A 23,300-nucleotide genomic window follows, 5' to 3' on the forward strand; every position below is an offset into this window, starting at 1 on the left:
ACGCCAATGAATGGGGAGGAAAAATAAAGAGACAGAAATGAGGAGAAGACGGAAGGTTTTGAAAAGGTCTCTTGAAGCTTTCAAGTGTTCGTCATAGCAACGACGTTATTGTCTCGGGAAAAAAGCTTCGGATTAATCATCAATCTGACGTATGCAGGAAAAAAAAAAAAAAAAGTCAAGAAGATCATCGAAAGAAATAATAAAAGTAACAATATTAAAAACGACGATAACAAGTTTTGTAAACTAATACGAAGGATAACGGAGTTCAATTTCATTTGAAGATAAAAAGAAATTTTTTCACAACAACCTCGAGTCGAGAAAATATTGATCCGAGCAAATGGAAATCAATGGATTAACAAACAGTCTCAGTTTTTTCAAGTCGTTTTTTAAAAAAATTTTTAATTTTTTTTTAATAATTCATCATTCATTGTATGCGATAATGATAATGATAATATTAATAACGAAGCTTCGAGTCGTTTTACCTCCCTCTGAATAAACGGTGAACATAAGCCGTTCTATGCACGGTAGTGTAATAATAAACCTAAGGGAAATAATAATTGCTGTGGCCTGGAGGTCCGTCCGTGTGATTAAGCAGTGTTTAGAAGAGCATCCCGAGAGCGGCAACACGGCGTAGATTAGGATGGATTTTAATCACCTCGTTACCAACTACCGTGGTTATTACACAATAACATTCGGGACGAAGAGCGGTAGGCCGTAATTTTTATCACTTTGGTTTTACCCATTTTTGTATCTAATTTCACCCGCCTCGACTAGCTGGATTATATACTAAAATACGACCCGATTAGGGGCGTGTAACGATAAACTTTTGCAGATAAACAATGAGTGAAAGAAAAAGAATGATACCTGATTGAATCGTGATTTTTGTTTGAACAAAATTAAACAAAACTTGAACAAAAACCCAGCCCAAAAATCAGTTAGCACGTACCAAATTTTCATACAAAAAATCGATCTCCGCGCATCTGTTAGAAATCTGTGATAAAAATCAAACCATCGGTAAAGATGGCTGCAAATAATTTCATTAACATTTTTTACACCAGTTAGTTTGAGACCCGACGTCAAGCAAACGCCACGCTAACATTTGCGAAACGGTCGTTTCAGACAAACGAGAAACTCCCTCGGGATCAGAGAATTGTGTTGCATAAAATATTCGTGCAAGTTGGGAGTTACAGCGGGGTCGAGTAATTAGGGCAGGCATATCACGGACATGGCGTAACGTGTATCAAGAGTAGAGCGAGAGGAAGAGAGAGGGAGAGCAGAGGAGAGGAGAAAGAGAGAGAAAGATAGACGTAGTAACGCCAAAGGGTTTAAGGCTAGGATCGCGAGGTATGCGCGTTACGCAAAATTGCATAAAACTGCTTCAAGAGCAGACGAACAAATTCCTCCTTGGAATTGAAACATGGCGAATGTATAAATAAAAGTGCGACGAGATCAATTCCGTCAAGAAATCGTAAACGACAAGCAAGCGCGGTTGGTCTGAAAGTTTTCAAACGCGTTTCGCAAATTTCACGCCAAATTCGCACAAGGCTATAAATGTTCGTGCTGGCATGTTGGAAGGAGTAAAAATGATGAATACGTGAAAACGAGGGAGAGAGAGAGAGAGAGAGAGAATATCATCGATAGTTCGCCGTTTGCATCCACGACGGAATTCACAATCAGACGGATATATATACATATATATAATAGGATAGATAGGAATATAGAAATCCCGTGTAAACCGACTGCAGCCGGATATCATTTACGGAGCCGGATTCTGCGTGGGGTTGATAAAATATGGCGGGATGATGAGAGGGAGGGGGAGAAGGGGGCGAGGATCTCTGGTTCCCGGTAATGAAATTTCTGAAATACCTCAACCCTGTAGAAATGCGCGGAGACACCTTACCTTGCTTCCTTAACTCAGGTTGCTGGATGGCTGGGTAATAACGAATCTGCCCCCCTCTCCGCCGCCCCTTCAAAACTTGTCAAATTTAATTCCTCCGACGTTTACATGTATGTTACACAGGGAATTTCGTGCGAACCCGAACAACGTCCGACTGATTTTTGATTACGTTCAGAAAAATTTTCTGCTATTTTTTTTATATTTATTACACTTTTCTTCTTTTTTTTTTTTTGTTTGAGCTTATATTTAAACGAACAAATTTTGACTCTGTAGATCGAATAATAGGGAGAACCGTTTTTTTTTTTCTTTTACGTTGATAAACAAGTCTTCAAGTTTTTGGGTGATAGCTGACGTGGATGCGTATTTGGAAAAACAAAGAGAATTTTCTTCACCAAGACGCGATGAAAATTACGTAGGTTTTAGATTTGAATGAGGGGAAAATCCCATACGAACATAGAAGTACGAAGAATATTGATGATTCGAATTTCGTTCATCACTTCTTTCACATTTGTAGTTTATTGATAATTAATTATTATTTTTCAACAAACGTGTTTTAAATGCGAAACTAAAGTTTGTCGAGTTGTAATTTACGATAAACGTTTCGAGAAATAGGTATTTTTTCTTAAAATCTGAAATATCGTTGTGATTTCTACAAAAGTAAAATTTACCCAACGAAACTGTATTTTCTTTTGTTAGCTACGTTGGGGAAATAAAAATTTGACATCTAGTAAAGTATTCAAAGTGCACGTTCAACATCTACTCTTCTTTGCATTCCGCTAGAAGCAAAAAAGAAAAAAAGAAAAAAAGAACTTGTAAACCACACTTTCGTTACACAGAGTATCGTGACTACTACGAATGCATTTTTACGCCACGCGTATTTGTAATATTCGTTTTTGGCTCGCGCAAATTCCACAGACTTGCGATAATTACAATTATATGAGCGATGAAAATTTCTACATAGCCGCGAATATGATGCAAAAAAAATATAATCGTTGTTACGTAGAATGGGTCAAAAGTGACGCTATCAACCTCTGTTATCATTTGTTTTTGAAGAGCAACCCGGAAAAAATATATCGCGCGACTGTTTGTCTAATCTTTTTCCCCAAAGCAGCTTTATTTTCCTTGCCGTCTTAGCGATTATGTTCGTTGTCAAAATACGTCACTCGTGTCCTACAAACTCAAGATTGTCGACGAAATATTACGAGAAGAATAATAAAGAATACAAAAATAAAACCTGTAAGACGAAAAAGAAATTGTCGTTGAATAAATGAATATGAAAATTTCTACCAACTGTTCGCGTTGTTTCGTCAATAATTATTTTTGTCAGGAGATAATTCCAACTAAAGAAAAAAAAAAAAAATAACTTCACACGCGATTTTGGTATTTCCATTAAAAGTTACGTAATGTCAGCATCGGCGTAATTCAAGAAATGATAACGATACGCAAAGACATCAACGCAAAAGCGAATCGCAGGCGGGCAGATAGCCGAGGGAATTATTATATTTATATTATTATATATTATACATTATATCCGACGTATTGAAATATATAAAAGAAGTGAGCGGAAACTTTACGCAACTGTCGACACGATCTGTTTCGGTGCTGACAGATATGGGCTTGAAAATGATTGGACGGTTCGAATCGCTGCTCCTGGAGCTTGCGTGCCTCTTGACCATACTGGGATTTTTTTACCCGTGCTTAGCGGCTTGACGCTTTCTCCAGGTAAGAGAGAACATGGCAATGCTTGAAAGTGTAGGGATAAAAAAACTACAACAAACTCCGCGTCCAGGTGATAACACGAGGATCTCGGCTTCGATCCAAAGAGAAAAGGCAATCGCATCTCTTCCGGACGGCTACGCCCCGATTCTCGACTCAAGCGTGGCTTACAAGCTCTAGAACAAGAAGGGAGTAACCTGGATGGAGGCGAAAGCGCTCTGCGAGAGGGAGGGTGCTAGTTTGGCAGTGGCCGATAACCAAGAAATGTACGAGTACCTGATGGCGAACAATTCTTACACAGTACACGTGGGCATTTATTACAAATTCGACGAGTGGATCAGTATTCGTGACGATAAGTTCTGATTGTTAAAAATCGTAAAGTCTGCGACGTTTACGTCAGATAAGCGATTGTTTCTTCCGTTTCATAGAATCGACCGTAAGCAACATACCATGGAAGTCTGGTCAACCTAACAACAGTCAAGAATGTGTTTGGATAGGAACTTTCTACGGGTCACTAGAAACTATCGATTGCCTGGTAACGACTTCGCATTACGCCTGCGAGCTCCCAATTCCTGAAAAGGACCCTGCGACGAACAGTGTCAAGCCAACGTGACCGACAACCAGGCTGACCCTGATCGCGAAAATTTTAAATATAACGTAGGATTTATGTACTTTTGACGCAGTAAACAAACAATGATTACAACGATTGCCAAGTGAAAAATAAAACCCGTATATCCGATCCGATCCCAAGATATTATTGAAGTTTGGCAAAGATTTGATATTTTCTCTTTTCTTTGTCGGGTAAACCAATTCGCCGATAACGCTGTTTCAAATACAGAGATCTCGGATCTTGTCGCAAAAATCGAACGTAACGAGTTCGGATCGTCGATCAATAGTTGTAAGACACCCCCGAGCAGCGACTGCTTCTCATGTAAAAAAATCCCAATCGACGAGTAAGAGGGAACGAAAAAAGAGTGAAGACGAAGTTGAAGTTTCACGTGTCGAGGTTCATGACGAGGAAAAATACCGTCTGCGTATCTGACGTAAAGGAATTTTCTCCTCGTTAGTTCAACATCACAAGTACCGACTGATTCGTTGATCGATCTTCGTAGTTTCGTTAACACGCAAAATCGATCAACGCATGAACCTACGCGTCATAAAACTTGCGGCAGTAACTATTTTTTTATGCAACACTAGTAACGAAAGTAATCGTTTCTGCGACAGTACAAAAAAAAAAAAAGAAAAAAAGTACGCTTTTACGTCCTAGTACCAAAAACTGCTTCATTTCCGTACTCTGCTATAAAACGTAACTTGTCAGCCACAAGCCTGTTGTCAACCATCATGAGCATCATAAAGGCAGACTTTTTTCACCGACACCTTCCAGCAAGAAACACAATTCGTATTAATTTTTTTCGACCGTATTCCAATTAGTCTCCGCCTCGCGCAAAGGCGCCCGCAATAACGACGCGGGGGGAAAAAAGAAAACGAGCGAAGTAGAGCGAAAAGAAAGCGAAAAATTAAAGAGCGAGACTCACCCTTGCCGTGAAGCTGCTGTCGATTGGTGTCCGCACGAAGATTTTCAGCGGTGTGCACCAGCTCGTCCAATTGTGGTTTCTTCTGCTCCAATTCTCGCAGCACATTCTGTGAAGAATGAATAAAAAAAAAAAAACAACCGTCAAGCGAGCAATTTTACGCAAGTTTTAAATACGAACAATATTGAATAAGGAAACGAGTAATAGATTATTTAAATATTTTTTACTGTGTTCAAAAAATTTTCTGCAATTGTCCGAACTCTGAAACGGTACCCTGAATTTTCTCAGATCCATCATTCAGCTGATTAATTATTTATAAATATCAAGAGTAACTTTGAATGGGAACTTATTGAAAATTCTCAAGAAATTCTCGAAAACTGTATTTTTTTCCAAACGTTTCAAGTCCGGGTCTATGATAGGCCGGATTTTGCCTAATTTCTAGAAATTTTAATTTTTTTGACCAACTAAAACAGTGCGAACGGTTCGAGAATTCCCAAAAAAAATTTCGAACCTTCCATTTTTCACTCAGAACATTTCTAGACCGATTTTATCATGAAGTTGGATGTCCTAAAAAAGATAGACAAAAATCGTCCCGTAAAGAAAATGGTCTAAAAATATTTTGATTAAAAAATAGAAGCGTTTGCAAAATGAAAGCAAAACGGCTCCGTCAAGTAAACGAACGGATATTAATAGAGAGAGAGAGAGAAAGAGAGAGAGAGAGAGAGAGAGAGAGAGTGAGAGCTGCCCGTTTTTCGTTATTTTCGCACGTGGTGCGCGAAAACGAGGCAAGTGCAAATGGCAACTTGAGCACCAAGAGGATTTTGGGATTTTCAAGAGCGACTCTGTCGGGCTGGAAGGGAAGCGAGGTGGGATTATGAAAACAATGGCGATGCTAAGTCTCTCTAATCCGAGAAGCGTTCAGGATTATGAAAAGAGGAACAACAAAAAACACACAGACAATATTCCGAAGTGAAACCTACCTTTCCATGCAAATAACAAACTGCAAATCATACGTGCAGATATCTCTCAATCATCATAAACGTTCGGAGAATATCGGTCAATGGATAATGATAATTGCATTGTAATTTTCTTGCGAGTTCGTTGTTCAAAATTTATACCAGAGGCGAAATATTTTGACGGTGAGGTGAAATTTTTATTTTTTTTTATTTTTGTCGACCTAAATTACCGAATGAAATCTCAGAGTTGTGGAAAATCGATTATCAAGATGATAAAATCAACTTTACACCGATCGCCAAAATCACACACAAGAAGTGTTTTGGTCCACGTGATGGTAAAGAAAAAAAAAAAAAACTGAACGGACAGATTTAATTTTGCAATAATGAGAGAATGTAGTACCGACAATTATAATTACTGGATCAATTCAACTGGACCGATGGGATAAGAATCGTGATACTTGTTCAGAGAAATCAGGTTTCGACGTCCGGACGTTGATGTGATAATAATTCTGGAAAAAATGTTTTGCATGTCAACGAGATTGATGTGGATGAAAATATAATTGCTGTTACGCAAAGTGGATGAAGGACGAAGGTATTGGTAAGTAACGTAATAAAATTCTGAGAAATCCGTATCTTTAACGCGATTAACGAAAGTTCAGAGGAGTTATCATCTCAGAACTTGAGAAACGTTACAACTTTGTTAGCTTCAGCATTGAAATATGAAAGCATCGGTGAAAATATTATAAAAACTTACGTTGGGCGTGATCAACCAATGATTTTTCGATTGGATTTCGATTTATACCTTTTACACAAAACCTGCTCGCAATACTTTATAAATTTCACTTATCAATTTCCAGCAAGCTGAACGCTTATTTTGATAAGCATGTATCAAGCTGCTTCATTGGGAGATGCGCGACTGCAGCCACACTTTTAATCGACGAATCTATAAACCCGAGTGAATGTTGCGTAGCTGGGCATCGAAACGACGTCAATAACCAACATCAAAACCCTGCAATCGAACCTATAAATCTGTATCTAATTTTTCAAATGCATCGACGCGGTGTTGGCGTATTTGCACGAAGGAAAAGTACAACACGTTGGGTTATTCACGAGCAACAAGATAAATACGTAAATAGAACAGCGCACATAGAAACATAATCATATCTTGGGAGTCAAAAGATCAACGAAGCTATCAAAAACTCGGCCTTAAATAGCGCGAGCAAGTCTCCGTCAGTCAGTAATACGACGAGCACGATCGCCCTCAAGTGTAAAAATGGCATCGTTTGTTGCTTCTCTACCGCTGCAACTGCTGTGTCAGTTGATCGCTTCGAATTCAAGCTCAAACATTTCGCAGATCGGTGAGAGACTCGCGTCAATTTAATCAAATAACAAAGACGCAACGCGTGTTCGTCTTAAGGATATTTTCATAAGTGTAAAATCCTCGATTTCACAGGTACAATGACTATCGAGCAGCTGCAACAACAAATCGATTCGACGACCGGCGCCCCTTCCGTTAAGCACTTATTACTTCCGCCGGGCTACGTGGCTTATCCCGAAATCGGCGTCGCCTTCAAGGTTCACAGCGAAACCGCAACCTTTCGAAAAGCTGAAAACCAGTGCAGAAAGGAGGGCGGTCGCTTGGCGATAATAGACAGCCTTGACAAATTAAAGTATACATTATTCCTCAGTGAATCACTAGGAGAAGTTTTACGCGTGGGTCTTTTGGATGTTTTCGGCCAGGAACGGAACAGCATTGGAGCCAGTGAGTCTTTATCTAAACGCGCTTTTTCGTCCACGCGGATAACAAGCATTTTATAAAATCTTTCTCTCGATCATACAGGATCATACTTTGGCTTATCACGGAATGATCAGACGATCGATGGTGATTTGTGTATTGCAATAAAACCTGGTCCGAACGAATTGGGAAAATACGACTGCGACGATGAGAAAGACTTCATATGCGAGCTTCCGATTTCTCAGGAAAACTGAACTGTAAATAGTTAAATCGAGTGAAGGATCCACTGGCTACCCTGATTGTCGAAAATTACAAATTCACATCTCAATAATGGTAAATTGTGCACCGCGAGCGAAATCAAAGTTGAAATCCCGAAGCGAAGCCGAATAAAAATCATGCGGATGAGCATTCTCACGAGTCTCGGTGAAGGATATGGAATCAGATTGAAAAAAGGAAGCATCGTCGACGGCGTTCCTTTCAAACTTGAAACTCGGCGAGAGTTGAAAAATTGTGAAAAATACGATAGCCAGTAATATTAAATGTGTATTAGCAAGAATTTTCGATGAAACGTTGGTATAAATTTTAAATCGTATTTGAAGTTGAGGAGAAAAAATTTCTTTGGTCATTCTGACATTAAATAAAAAAAAAAAAAAAAAAATACATTTCAAAAATACATTAAATTATCATGTACATTACGGGGTTGAGCGGTAATAATAAAAACGTTATCCACAAAGAAATCACTTGTATTATCAGCGTTACTTGTGTTGTTGTTTTTTTTCCTACCGTTTCGTTTGCAGTGTAAGAAATTACAATTCCGAACAATAGTTACTCGCAGGTATTCAAACCTATGCGATCATCGATGTGTGCGGAGACCCGACACATCGGAGGATATCTGTTCCAACTCTTTGCCTGTTAACAGTTGAAAGTTTCGTTTGCTGTTCACGTTCAGCAAGTACGTTCTCCGACAGCATTAACGAAATGAACAAGCTGCTCGCTTTGCGACTAATTTTTTTTCTACGAAGCCTCTGTTCGGCTGTCGGAAGCAATACTTTTGATAGAAAAGCGCACGAACATAGTTTACGCAATATTAACGTTCAGCTACATCGCTCAAAGTTGAAACTGAGTCGTCGCAAGTGAAAAAAAAAAATAGATATCGCGGGACGTTCGACAGAAGCGAAGCTTATAATTTAATTTCGATGTGGAGGTAAATTGTTTAATTTGAACAAATCAATTATATTGTACTGCTGATTTTTTATTATTTATTCTAAAGAAGCACAGATCGCAACACACTTTCAAAAACAAAAATTGAGGTCAAGTAAACCGCGTGTTTCTTATCAATCAATATACCTAAAACACACACACACGCCGATCAAGCAAGCTGAAAAATATTTTCGGTACAGACGCAAATCTCGAAGATAATCTTTTTTGTAAAATGGTGCCAACGACAAGTTTGAGGCTGCTTGAATTACAAAGTTTCAAAAATCTCTCGTCAAAAAGTCGTTTGAATCACGTAGCCCGTTGCTCGATAAGCGAGGATAATATCGTCAGTTTATTTATTAATTTGTGCTTAATTTTCCGCGGTAATTCTTCGCACCGACCCTTCTACTACGTAAAACGCCGATAATCACACCTGACACTTTGGAATCGCCTTTGTTCGCCGTTTAATTGCCTTTTACATCACTCAGCGGCCGGACAGCCGCCTATAATTGGATTGTAAGAATACCCCGATCGATGTTCCAACTTCACGGAACAACGCGCCTCCTCATTCCCAATTTTATTGGTAGGTAATGGAGGAATTTTCTAAAGAAGTTTTTTTTACCCATCAACCATTTATTTTTCAACTTTTTCCATTCGTAACGATCGATCACGAGACGACCGAATCCGTAGTTGGGTTGTAAAATTCAAAGTGGGTTAAAAATCTGGCAGGAATTATGTCATTTTTGTAATTCGTGTGATTGGCAAAAATTCTTCTTCTTCTTCTTCAAAAATAAAAAAAATCAACCGGGGTGGAGGAAACAAAAACTGGAATTAATTGTTTTCCTCGAGGGTTTGAGGAGAGTTCAGTTTTTGTCGTTGTTCAAAAGTTGATGGAATTTTATACATAGGTATTACACGTCTGTATGTATATATAAACGTGCCGTAAGCTACTTTCACGGCGTATTTCTCAAGCCACTCGTTTATACCCAACGAGTTTTAAAGGGGTGGAGAGAGAAAAAAGTGGAGCAGTAGGCACGGAGCCGTTATTAAAAAGTCGAAAACTCGCCTAAATAACAAATTAGGATAACGCCGGTGTTCCTTGCCAAAAAGCGGAGGAGAAAAACGGCGACGAGAAAAAGTGAAGGAAAATAAGGGTGAGGGTAAAGATAAAGGAGCAATGCACTTTTGACCCCGAACCTGAAAGGTCGCAAGCTTCGCATCCTTCGGCCAAGTCGAATTAGCTTTCACGTTTCGTTACTTTCGTTTTCCTTTTCCTCTTTTCCGAGTCATCGTTTTTTGCTGTTTGTTTGTTTTTTTTTCTTCTCTCTCCCTTTGCCAATCTCTCCGTATATTACACGTTTCAAAGGGATTTCCGGCCGGCAAAAGTAACCGGTTTCGCTTCCCTCGGATGACACCGTTGCCCGGAGTTACACAATTCAACTTTTCCGCAATCTGAACCTGAACTTGACCGCTTTAGAAATATCCGAGAGACCTTCTCGCGCATGTTTTACAAAGAATTCGTTCAACGAAACGAGACGAAACGCGATTGTATCAAACTGATTGCGAGTGAAATTTTTTTTAACTCGTATTTCTTTATCCTAAATTTGAAAACTACAACCGTTGCTAATCGCCGTTGTTTTACTTTCTCCGTTAGTCTCTGCTTAAAATTCTCTGTTCTCTGCTTTTTTTTTTTTGCCTAAGAAGAGTCGAATCGGAAGAAAAACAAACAGTTAATAATCGGAAATTAATCAATCATACTGATTACAATATCGAAAGTGTTGAGGCAATCAAGAAAATTAGAGTAACCAAGATTGAATTTTTACCGAGTTCTTCAATCGATTGAGACAAATAACTTTTGTAAAATTATATGACGCAGTATGAATGTTGAAACAACTTATTGTTCTGTTTCGAAATATATTCCGATGATTGAAAATCCATGTCGCGAGTGATTTGTACGGAATTCATTTACAAACGAACCAAGCTATTATTAATCAGATCATTAATTGCCAAACTATTTCGATAAATATCAAAAATTTGCAACTTTCTTTGCGTACCAGGGGTACAGTTTTCACCAAAACCAATCGTCAAAACATTTGATTCGGTAACCGATTTCACAAAGTACCTCTATCACAATGTATCCATTCTTGTTTACAATTCCGAATATAGACGGTGAATCTGATGAATCATTGAACAAAAACCTGACCAATAAACACGAATAGATTTTGATTGAGATTTATATTCATCCCCGGGGTTGAATTCAGGATTAGTATATGAAAATACGCGCGGAGTTGATTAAGGATAATTGAAACAAATCGTCTGCGGTTTGTATAACCCGCGTGCCGATACTTTTTAAAGGCTAATAAATTGTGAGTTAAATTTCACCCAACTCGCCGAGTTTTTTACCCTGCAGCGTGGTTAAAATATTTTTCATTGACATATCCCGCGGATCGATGATAAAATTCATCATAGCGCAACGTAACGGCTAATCTTCGTTCTTCCTTACGCGTGGAGTTATATATACGAGAAGTACAAATGCTTCTGCATTATTCATATCTCAGATACTAGAAACAACAACGAAACTCACCCACAAAAATTAGATACGGCATTAAATACCGTTTGCCAACCACTCGCACCATTACACCTTCGAATGTTTTATTCAACCTGATTGGGGGCGAAAAATAGTAGAGCGGATAATAGACGAAGTGGATAAAAAAAAAAAGTTGGCGGAGTGTTTTTATTGTTTTAACCTTCAGCCTCTCGTTTCTATCCACAGATATTATACGCTTGCGTAAAATAATGATGCGATAAAAAAAAATTTCTTTGCCTCCGCTCTTAGGAGGAGACAAAGTTCGTTGTAACTTGAACAGTTTTTTTTTGCCAACCTCTTATCCTCTAATATAATCTCACAGGCACGTAACTTACGTTGAAACGTAGCTGCAGGGTTCCTCTGCCAGCCGACGAATCTTCGGGATCCATTAAGAACGTTCAATTTTTCACTACAGTTTTGCAATTACCGAACAGTTCTCGAACCTTCGGACGAGAGATTGAAGAGAGAGATGAAAAGAAAAGGAGAAAAAAAGAAAAAAGAAAAAAAGAACAGCCAACGTTCAAAACTTTACGCTTACAATATCTCACTCGACTAGTAATCCCTGTTCGTATTCGTCTCGTTATCACTCATTGCTGTTATTATTATTGTGATTACGATTATGATTGTTGTTGTTGTTATTATTAATTAAAACCAGCTCATCTCTTCGCCTATGGGGTAAAATTTCGTGCTACAAGCGGTTACGAAAATTCTACATGCAAACTGTGCGCCAACGTTGGTTTATCATTGACGTAAATAAAAAGTATGAAACGAAAGCAATAAAATGTTGCATGACAAAAATAAACAACACTTGTCACGCGTGTATAAAACTGTATTGTTATACCCGACGACGAATCATACTGTAATAAGGAGAGCTGTACGATAATTAAGGTAAATGACGTTATATTTATAAATATTATTTTTTCGTCTTTCGACGACGGCAATCATCGATCCTTGTCTAGATTTTAAAAACTTTTCGCGAGGTTACGACACGCTTCTGCGATTACGTTGCACGCCGATATAGTAGTAAAAAAAAAAAAAAAAATAAATAAAGAAATAAATAAATAAAATATATACGTACGAACAACAATTGACAATAAAAACATAAATATCCGGCTACGGTGGCGCCGCGACGTCGTTGTTAGAAAGCGAGGCGTCGCGTTTATAGTTTCCGGCGTATCACGCAAGGAAGCGGAGCAAGCGAGTAGAAATTGTCAATACTTGTTCGTCCGTTTCAGGGTTGCAGCAGCAGCTATCGATTTTGGTTCGAGACCACGCGTAGCGTTCCCGTCTCCGACGAGGAGGGTAACCTTGATACCCTTTTGGAAAACGGAGTCGCTGGTGGGGGTTGAAAAATCGGCGGATGAGAATGACAAGTCGGAAGTACGGAGACGAGAGCGGAAACCGAACCGCAATGGCTCGTTTCAACGACCGACAGACGCAAGTAGGACTCGAGTGATACGCCGGCACGTGGATCGTCGGAGAGACGCGTCGAGATACTGCAGGGGCGATATTTTGGCGCCGCGTGAAACATCGGCTCGGTTATACGAGGAGAGCCGACGGGGTTTTTGGGGGTTGAAACCGACGTGGGAAGTGTAGGGGAGGAGAGAAGGGATGCTGGGAGAGTCGCAACCCCGTCTTTACTCTACGTCTACGGACTCTACGGAGCAGGCGTGTTCAGACACGAGGATTCTTGCCCTGTGCCGAGCGAGTGGCTGAAACTACGTATGTGTGCGGGGGGATGATGGAAGTTGGACCGATTACAGCGAGGGGTTCGAACAACCCCCGGAAGTCGGACGAACAAACGATTTTTTAATGGAGAAAAAAAAACGAGGCCGTACATTGACGACTCAAAGTTCAACGAAATTTCATGATATTTGGTCCAGATTTTTAAGCCTGGTCAATTTTTATACATTTGGAAAACTTTTTTTTCATTTCCTTGTTCGAATGATGAAACTGGGAATGAAGAATGAAAATTTTTCACAGATATTCGAACGAACTTGAGTAAATTGATCGGAAAAAGAACATCAGATGTTGTTAAAAATGTGACATAAAAAACAAGGAAAAATACGGAATGAGAAAAGCGAGGGAAATGAATTAATTTGATTTGCAAATAATTGTGTTTAAAAAAAAAAAAAAAAAAAAAAATTGTCTCGCTATGAATGTATAACAAAGAGCGGAAAATTGAACCTTCGTTAATACTCGGCACTGCGGACAAACAATCCTGTGAATTACGTATCTCTGAAATGTATTTGCAGAGTCCACCGCACACGTACTTACATCAATCCTTCACGTTTGCGTCAAACATTCGCGCTGATTGACACGTTTCGGGGTAAAACGAGTTGCTGCGAATAAGCAGTGAGTATATATTTGCAATATCGTGATTTACCAGCCAGCCAGGCGAGTGTGATCATAATTATTAACACGACGTTTTCCCGGTTATTTTTCATTTACAGTTGATTCGATTCCGATGTTGGTGATATTTCATTTTTTCGTTTCATTTTTATTTTGTTTTTTATTTTATTTTATTTTTTCCTACCTCATTGAATTAATGTGCCGCCGTTGTTTATTTCTCGGATAAATTCGCGGATGAATCGCGGCGAGGGTAAGAAAAAGAGTGAAAAAAAAATAAAAAATAATATAAAATGAAAAAAAATAAAGTGAAAAATCGTAACCTCGGGCGGACCGCGCGTAATTTTAATGGTAAAATTGAGCCCGACTTTACCGTCTCTAGCCCAGAGCGTGTGTTTCATCAGCAGCATACGTCAGAGTTCTCCTTTTCAGCCTGCTACCCGTTACAAAGGGTAAACTTAATTACTTGTAACTACTGCGACTTTGAGCGAGACTCGTCGTCGAGTTAATGCGACCCCCCCAAAAAACGGCGCTGACGTTGCTTGTAGAAAAACCTTTGTTTTGGAAATAAATCACCCGAAAAGTTGGAAGGATTTTTTTTTCAGTTATTTTTTGTTTTCTTTTCTTTCCTTCTTTCTTTTAAAACACGGGGGATTATTCGCAAGATAAAAGTTTAAGAATCTACCGGGTTTACAATCGAGTTGGAAAAGCGTCGAAACGATAAAGTTAAGAACAAGAAGTTTAGAATCAATTTTAGATTAACGAATCGTGGTAAGTTTTATTGTTAAAAGAAAACCACTCTCTATCTCTCGGGACAGATGATAATTGATGACTGTAAATTTTGATCGAAATAGTTTCAGAGCGATTTGTAAGCTGAGCCGGTTTACGTTATCGAGTATACATATATATTATTTTTTTTCCTTTTCATTAAAAATTCAATCAAATAATGGGTTATTGTATTCGTGAACGAATTCCGCGAAAATTACCTGCGACAAATTTTTCATACCGTATGAATACATTTTCATGTATAAAGTGTAAGTTTACTTTATGCAAACCTGTATCGATTTCCCTCAAAATTGCTTTCTCGTCAATCCATGTATGTAGCAATAAAATTAGCCTATGATTTATTGAAATTTCATTATAAACGGTACCGACAATTTTTGGCATTTTGGCAAAAAGGCAGATTATTATCATGCGCCAAAATATACCCGAACTCTTTTATTGCAAGTAGTAATGACGAAAAATAATCCTTTTTTCGATTAAATCGATTATTTTTCAAACTCGATTGAATATCAATTATCGTGACTGTCTTACTTACCAAGTAGTGTATTCGATACAATACGTGATAGGTAATAGAATATTTTCACCCGAAATTACAAATCATCAAAAAAACTTTTCCCCTATGAAAACTACATACTGAAATTTACGAAATTTTGGCTTCATATGCAAGATTTCAAATAAAAAAAAAGAAAAAAGAAAGTACGAAATAATCGATGAAACGATTAATCTTCAACGATTCAATCGAGTCGTATTCGATTATTATTAGCTTACTGACAATCGCTAATTGCAAGTCACTTATTGCTTCGTTTGCTTTTTCGTATCGATAGTACGTCGTATTAACTCGATTACTTCATCTTGACCCAACGTTACTTACACTTATCCATTAATAATTCCGTAATTTTTTTTTATTCCCAACATTTTTTTCCCCGTTAGAAATAAATGACCCGTGGCATCCCCTAATCGAGCCTTTCGGGCTTAAAATCGGACGATACGACGATACGACGTAGGCATGAATCTCGCGGCTGGTTCCATCAGGCCTATTGTTCTACAAATGCCTTCTAGATTCGGAGGGTTTGGCATTCCCGAGTACACTTAACCCGATTTCTCGACCATTAACCAATCCTCTCGAAATCCGCCCCCTTCCCACCCGCCCTCCCTTCCTCCATCCCTCCCTCCCTCCCTCTCGACTCTCCTACAGTAATATTCTTGAATATGAATGTCGAGTGAAAATGGCCAATTTTTGGCGAAGCAAAGAATGAACGGGATCTGCTTTAAGGGGCATAAAATTGAAGAACCCTTCGCTCGGAAATACCAAACGAAGGAAGAGGGGGGGGGAGGGGGGGGTTGATAATTAACACTTGGTGAACCTTGGCAGCACGGACGGCTTGATGATGACGATGATGATGATGATGATGATGATTTAGTTCGCGTGTTACGAGATCGTTTCGAGAGGCAAGTACGTTTTCATGTATATTAGGTATAGATTATATTGCCAGTGTTTCCTGCCTACGGTTATAAGGTAACTATACGCAAACAAGACACGCACAAGTATAATGCACAGGTTGTGATCCAAGACTAAGTTTTCATACCGACAAACATGAATTTTATCACATAGAAATAGGTGTGTCGCTTATCTACAATAAAAAAAAAGAAAGAAAATTGACGAATAGTCCGAAGCATGCGAACGCGTTAATTTCTACCACCGAGAGGTATGAATAAAATTAGGAAAAAAAAAAAAAAAAAACAGAACAACAAAAAACCAAAAGAAGAAGAAAGAAGAAGAAAACTCGAGTGTAATTTATTTCGTCTTTTATTACGTCGCATTTGATTTTTTAAGCAAAAAAAATATGCCAACGAAGAGCGACGTAAATGAGATTAAAAAAAAAACACGGTGTGTTACGCACAAAAATAAGTTACCTCCATGTTGGAATTATTTCAAAAAGAAACGTTTACGAATGAGAGAAGAAAAAAATCGAAGACATGAATTCACGAATGAACTTTGCGATTTCATACCAGAATATTAACCTTGACAGTAATTTTGTATGCCAAGAAACGAGAATCGCAGCTACCGTAGATGAATGAGTGAAAGAAAATGAAGTTGGCTACGATAAAGCCGGTTCGAGAAAAGAAAAAAAAGAAAAATTAACAAAACAATTGCGTCCACTTTTGGCTTATACGTTCGTTGGAATATTTACTACTGATTCGATTAATATCCGCACTGTTAGCGCCACTGCATACAGAAAGATGTATTAATTATTGCCAATTTGTTACGTATAACGATTACAGATCGATTAGATTAGCGGCAGAATTTGAAAGTTGATTCGAAACGCACACCTGCATACGAATAGCAGGAAACGATTCTATTCAGCCTCTCGCTCGCTACTTTATCTCCCTCTCTCTCTCTCTCTCTCTCTCTCTCCCTCTCTTTTTCCTCCTCCTCTCCGTCTCCTCCGTGCAAGCTCTGCGCCCCGTGCACGCCTCGTCTTCCGAATCGGAAATCAATAACAGGCGCCACCGTAACAACTCATTGTTTTGACTAACCGCTAATGACATTGAATACCACCTTTGACTACCTGATGATTCCACCTGTAGGTGGTGAAATTATTCTAAAACTTACAGTTCGACTTGGACGCTGAAATTTCCAAAGGGGGTCAATGTCGAGGGCTGTATTGCGCTGGAGGGATGAAGAAAGAGGGCAATAAAATAAAGACTGGGAAAGGAGGTGAAAAAATCACGGGACGATCTCGCTGCTTGCAAAACTGTCAATTTTTCCAAACTCATAATCGAACCATCGGCTGAATTTAAACGCTCCAAGGTCAAATTCAAGGGTTGGTATACGACGGGGTACAGGATCGAGTAAAAGAACCACCCTCTGTGATAGGCGTGGCTCGAATTTAAGGTCCCGATCGCTTAAAGCTCTCTAGCGAATCGAGATTAAAGCTCTCGGATGTGTTTTTGCCTGTAACAAGTCGAAGAGCTTCGACGAGCTTGCGATAGATGGCGGTGAAGAGTCGCGAGGGTTGGGAAGGGGTGAAAAGTTGTTTTTGCGGCGGGTAGATTATCGGCGAACTCAGGATCCCATCCTTCGGTCGGTAAGGAAGATTTTCGTCGAGGATGTTTTACCGGCGGGTAAAGAAGGAAGGAAGAAAGGAAGGGATGAAAGAAAAAATTATCAACTCGAGGGAAGAGTTACTACTTACCCTCTGCTTCTCGAGGAGCTGTAGAATCTCGTCGACGTCACCGACGACGACGGCTTGCTGACGGAGCATGTCTTCCTCGACGGTCAGCCAGTCGCGTATCTGAAAATAAAAGCAAAGACCCCACGAATTATGACAATGAACATACGTTGGAATCGAGGGGCGATTCGTAAAAGAAGACGTTCAACGATTTCCGCAACTTTTAACCGACCGAAAGGAAATACGCTGACGTGTTTATTACCACCGGATATTAACGGAAAATTTCCTATCCGCCTGTCCGACCGAACGATGGGAATGGAAATGGGCCGATCGCATTTTCAACGACGTTCGAAAGATTAATGACGACGATTATGCCGATGGAGTTTCCGACATCCGGCTTCGAGTGCCTTCGACGAATTCAAAGCGCGTGGAAACTTTTTAACCCGTGAAAATGTGCGAATGGTGTTCACGTTCGGCGAGAGAGAGAGCAAGAAAGAGAGAGAGATTTCGCGGTTTGAAATCTGTTTTTTAGAGATCCGGTACAGTACAACGGAGTGAAAATTCCTGATCGAACGATGCAAAGGAGCGAAATTTACTCGCATTGAGATCCGGGGTGAGAATGAGAGGAGAAAACGTTCTAAAATCGAGAATCAGGGATTCGGTGACATGTCGAAGTTGGGAACGTTACAGTAACGATTCATCTTGACCGAGAAACTTTTGAATTGTTTGAAATTCGGCAAATCGTAACAAAGCAAGACACACTCGTATTTCGAAATCCAAGTTTTAGAAAAGTGATCTCGAAAATTGAGAACGAGTGAATTTCTTTCCAACGTATCGTTAGGATAACCTTACCAACTTCTGGATTGCCATGAGAATATTTTCGGATCGAACGACCAAACCGAGGGACGCCTGCTGCCTCTAGGAACGGCGTCGAATCTCTCGGGGGGATTAAGAATCGTAAGTTTCGATTGAGAGGGTTCAGACAGGCGGCGGTGTAGCGTAATATCGAACTAAATCACAGCGGTGAAGTTTCATTTCAACTTTACAATTGAGTCCTTCTCGAATAAGGGGGACGGAGTGGAAAGTTCGAAGGGGAGACGACGAACGACCTTGACTGAAAGCCCTGAAAACCTTCAAGGTCGCCTCTAATTTTCTTTCATCTACCACGTTGTTGGTGGTGAGTGAAAGTATTTTCACGATATCACGCGATTCGATTCTGCAGAAAGAAATTCATCACATTACAGTCTTCGATTTTGAGTTCGAAAGAAATTAATGAACCCTACAAGCGAATAACACATACTCCGCATACTTCCGTTTAAATTATTTTTCCTGTATCGTCGATTACCTCAAAATACGACTAGTAGTATTCGTAGTTGATTGTACTGAAAACAATCTCACAATAATAAAATTGTAACTTGAACCGCGAGTTTTTCCTTCTACTTTTACTTTCTTCCTTGTAATACTCTGACAAAGCGTATGTTTACAACGAAAAGCGAGGACACGGTCAAGCGGTAAATGTTATCGCATGACCTGATAATCCGCGGTCACTTCGCATAAGTACCTAACCGTGCGTTGCTTTCTTCGATGTCAAGGCAAAAAATCATTGCGTTTGCGAAGAAGATGTCGAAAATTTTATCATTACATGATTTAAATTTTATCCAAAGCATTGTCAAGCGTAAGGAAAATAACTATGCGGCAATTAAGACCTTACGGAATAACGAAGCGTTATTAACTGACTTGTTTTCTTCATTTCGTTCGAGTTGAAATCAAGAAGTCGTATCAGCTGAGTTAGACCCGTAAGCTTTCAAGTTTCCGGATCATTGACTTTGACTTTATCTTGCGTGTGTTTCACGAGATTTATAGAAATTGTTGAATGAAATGATAAAACCTTTCGTCGCCAAATTCGCATTACTTTCTGGCACTGTTACGACCTTGAACAATCGGACAAGGAATATATTTTTCACGGTAGTGCAGAGTGTAAAAGATCAGTCATTAATGGTACCCAAACTTGCTACTGAGCATCGACGAACTTCGGTAATTTCGTATCTAATTAAATAACGTCTCTTTATCGCGGGTCTTTCCTAAACACGGAGGTTAAAAGATCACGGTAATCCGAAAGCGGTAACGCGCAGAAACTTGCAGTCGCGCGAAGTAGTGGGGTTATCTCCAGTTCCGTGGATTATAAAAAGGGAAGCGTCAACCGAGAAAGTCAGTGAGTACCGAACAACGACACGTGTCACTTTGAAAATGGGTTCGTCATCAATGTCTCCGTGTCTCCACGTAGCGAGCTTCATCGCTATTCTGGGACTTTTCATCTCGACAGAGGCTCGTGTCGATCAAGTCGGTAAGTGAATACCGTTGATTTCGAAAAAATTGCGAAAGGTCTGCCAGAGTGATTGAAATTAAAGGCGCGTGTCAGTTCAAACCAGGTTCATCGCGCAAGGCTACACCATGTGCATGGGCAACACCGTCGCTTACAAGGTTTACAACGAACGGCGGACCTGGCACGAAGCGGTGCAAGTTTGCAGAGGCGAAGGAGCTCGCCTGGCGATAATCGACAGCTACGAGAAGGTTCGAGTCATCGGCGGAATGAAGCCGTTCAACGCCTACGTCTGGGTCGGAGTGTCGCGATCGGATCCGCAGCATCCTTGGATAACGGCGGACGAAGGTAAGTGCCCGATTACCGAATCCGAGGATTCGCGGTCCCTGACTAATTAATTCGCGACTCCCTCCGCCAGGCGCCGTGATGAACAACGTTCCTTGGGCACCGACGAAACCTTCGGGCCCGTACAACTGCCTCACCGTCCGAGGGTGCAACCGGGGATTGAGCAACGAGGACTGCAGCCAGCGAAAGGGATTCGTCTGCGAAGGGGTGATGATAGGCTCGAAACCCGAATTTGTGTGATTAGGTCAGCTTGAATGAATTGGCTGACTGATGTCGTTGACACGAAAACTGGTATCATGATGATTTATACTTTACAATTCAACCATATCGTTAAACCTTGACATATATATTCAAATTCTATAACCTAACCTTTTCAATTCTACAAGTGTGATGCTTCAAGATCTCTGGTTTCATAAGTATCACAAGTAGAACTCATAGCTTGAATTAATTAAGACGAGTCGGTCAGAAGTCGTACTTAATTTGTTACTTTATCATTACTAATCGGAAAACAGAAACGACCTTTGTAATCTGACACGAGAAAGTGAGATAATACCGACACTGTATGCGGATGTTGAAGCAAATAATAATCTGAAAAACAATAAAAAATTTGTAAACTAATTGGAATAAACATAAGATAGATAGATTCCTACATGTAGTAGCGTTTGTGTTATGATGGGTTTTTTCTCTTATCGAAAACAATAACTGGGCAAAACAGTCAAAGACTGATTACGACCTCGACTACAGGACGTAATCCATTATCTACGAAGTATATTTACGGCGTAAGGCCTGCCTCAACAGATAACCCAGTCATCTGTAACCGGGGATAGTTTATCTACATTACTTGCGTAAAAAAGTCACGATTGCTCTGATAAGATGGATCACCAGAATCACACACGTGCCTCAATGAACAAACTCCTCGAGTCCGAATGTAATCGCAACGAGGTAAACGACCGTTAACCCAAGTTAAGACTGTAAATAACTCGTCTCGGATAAATGAGCTTAAACGAGTCACTTGATTCGGTGTAATCAATATTCTTCATGCCTATCTCAATGAATACAAAGTCGCTTATCGACTCGACCTGACCCAAGGATTTTAACTTATCAAGAACATTTATCGTACGTAATAGCTCTGAGCAATCGTGCGACTGAATGGGAATCCCGTCTGAATAAACAGACTGTTGAACTTTCACCCGAAGCTTTAGTAAAAACCTCGCGATAAAAATTTCATCGTATAATTTCGAGTGCAGCTCAATTGCCGATCGTTTGATGTTTTGACAATTAACAGTTTTTACCATTCTGTGGTGGATCATAAATGGTACGTCTGAACGAGGGATGAGCATCGAAAGATCAGTATCGATATTAAGATAATATCGTAGACAAAACATCGATATTTTTCGCCACCAATTTGAATGAGTTTACGAACCCCATGACTAGAAAGTAAGAGAGAAGGAAATGAAATTTCGGGAAACAAAGTTGGGCTGGGTTTCATTAGTTATATTTTTTATTAGTTTAATAGCTAGTGTAGTAACAATTTCTGCCGCTTGCCCCATTCGTGTTCTTTGGTTGTTCAAATATTATGATTATTAAGCATTGACCAGTCGTTCATAGCTGCCATCGTCCCTGGTCTGAACTTTGACCCCGAATTTTGTATTCGTCAAAAATGCTCGCGAATCTACGGATGCGAGTGAAAATTTGCACCGAGTTGAAGGGAGGATGAAAAGAAGAAGAAGAAGAAGGAAAAAAAGAAGAAGCGGGAAATAATCGATCAGAGGAAAATTTAGACGGGTAGTTTTTTATGACTCCCAACGGAGAAAGTGGCGGAAGGGGATGAAGCGGAGAAGTTCTACCCGTAACGGTGACGACCCTTGGCCCAAAACCTGGACCACCCGGTCGAAGATACATCTACTCTCACGAATTCGTCTTCCAGGTTGTTGCGATTGTGTGCGAGAAGCTCACCAACGGGGAAAAAAAGCTGCGTCCGTATAGTAAGGAGGGGCGAAGAGATGTCGAGGGGTAAGATTTCCCCTAGACGTATTAAAGGGGCGGTTGGATAAAAAACGGTCGCGGTTTCTGGGGTGGATATTGTTTTTTATAACCGGAGAGACGATGACTGAGCATGTTTTCCAGTCGTTTCTTCGTTCTCATTTACTCTACACGATTAATCTCTCACGATCGAATTGAAATCAAATTATCCCGAAATTTCGTTATCATTACCGTCAGTGTAATTATCCTACATTTGTCCCCATGTAATTGCGAACTAGCAATCACACTTTGACTCAAGTTATTTTGTCGCGGAACGAAATAATAATATCGTAGGGAAAAAAAAAAAAAGAAAAAAAAAATTAATTAAGGATGTAATCGATTCGATCAAGTCCCACCTTTTTTTTTTCTTTTAAACTGACGAAACCTATCGTCGATGTTACAGTCTTAGTCTTTCGTAATTTCAGACTGAATCAAAAAACCCATCATCCGATACATTGTTCTCGTATATAGAAGGCAATGTTTCGAGGGATTAAATTTACATTTGACAGGTTTCTTTGAGTATCCGGCAATAATGGAGATTCAACGTCGCCTGCCGGTAATTAGAACGATTAATTAGAACGAAGCCGGGCTTCTCTGCATCCATTGAGTTTAAAAAGAAGCTCAACAAGTTCGCGAGGGTTTTTGAACAATGGATTTGAAGCGGACAGAAATTAGAAAACGAAAATCC

The 23,300-nt window shown here is 39.7% G+C and overlaps 3 protein-coding genes across 10 annotated transcripts in view; 2 read left to right on the plus strand and 1 right to left on the minus strand.

The window, feature by feature from the left end:
• Window positions 1–23,300, minus strand: part of LOC124223580 (dystrophin, isoforms A/C/F/G/H) — a 304,909-nt gene that overhangs the window by 196,712 nt on the left and 84,897 nt on the right. For all 8 annotated transcript variants that reach the window (XM_069137876.1, XM_069137878.1, XM_069137873.1 and 5 more), the window contains 2 exons: window positions 17,950–18,048; window positions 5,149–5,254 (listed from right to left, as the gene is read on the minus strand). In XM_069137876.1, the coding sequence (XP_068993977.1) occupies window positions 5,149–5,254; window positions 17,950–18,048 (205 nt within the window). The remainder of the gene's footprint in view (window positions 1–5,148; window positions 5,255–17,949; window positions 18,049–23,300) is intronic.
• Window positions 7,329–8,529, plus strand: LOC124223599 (uncharacterized). Its single transcript, XM_046635759.2, has 3 exons — window positions 7,329–7,459; window positions 7,555–7,863; window positions 7,942–8,529. The coding sequence occupies exons 1-3, from the start codon at window positions 7,375–7,377 to the stop codon at window positions 8,088–8,090; spliced, it is 543 nt and encodes a 180-aa protein (XP_046491715.1). The 5' UTR covers window positions 7,329–7,374; the 3' UTR covers window positions 8,091–8,529.
• LOC124223601 (NKG2-E type II integral membrane protein-like) lies at window positions 20,151–21,245 on the plus strand. The gene is made up of 3 exons (XM_046635766.2): window positions 20,151–20,269; window positions 20,345–20,593; window positions 20,664–21,245. The coding sequence occupies exons 1-3, from the start codon at window positions 20,173–20,175 to the stop codon at window positions 20,828–20,830; spliced, it is 513 nt and encodes a 170-aa protein (XP_046491722.1). The 5' UTR covers window positions 20,151–20,172; the 3' UTR covers window positions 20,831–21,245.

Source organism: Neodiprion pinetum, chromosome 7, assembly GCF_021155775.2.
Source record: "Neodiprion pinetum isolate iyNeoPine1 chromosome 7, iyNeoPine1.2, whole genome shotgun sequence".
Classification (NCBI taxonomy): domain Eukaryota; kingdom Metazoa; phylum Arthropoda; class Insecta; order Hymenoptera; family Diprionidae; genus Neodiprion; species Neodiprion pinetum.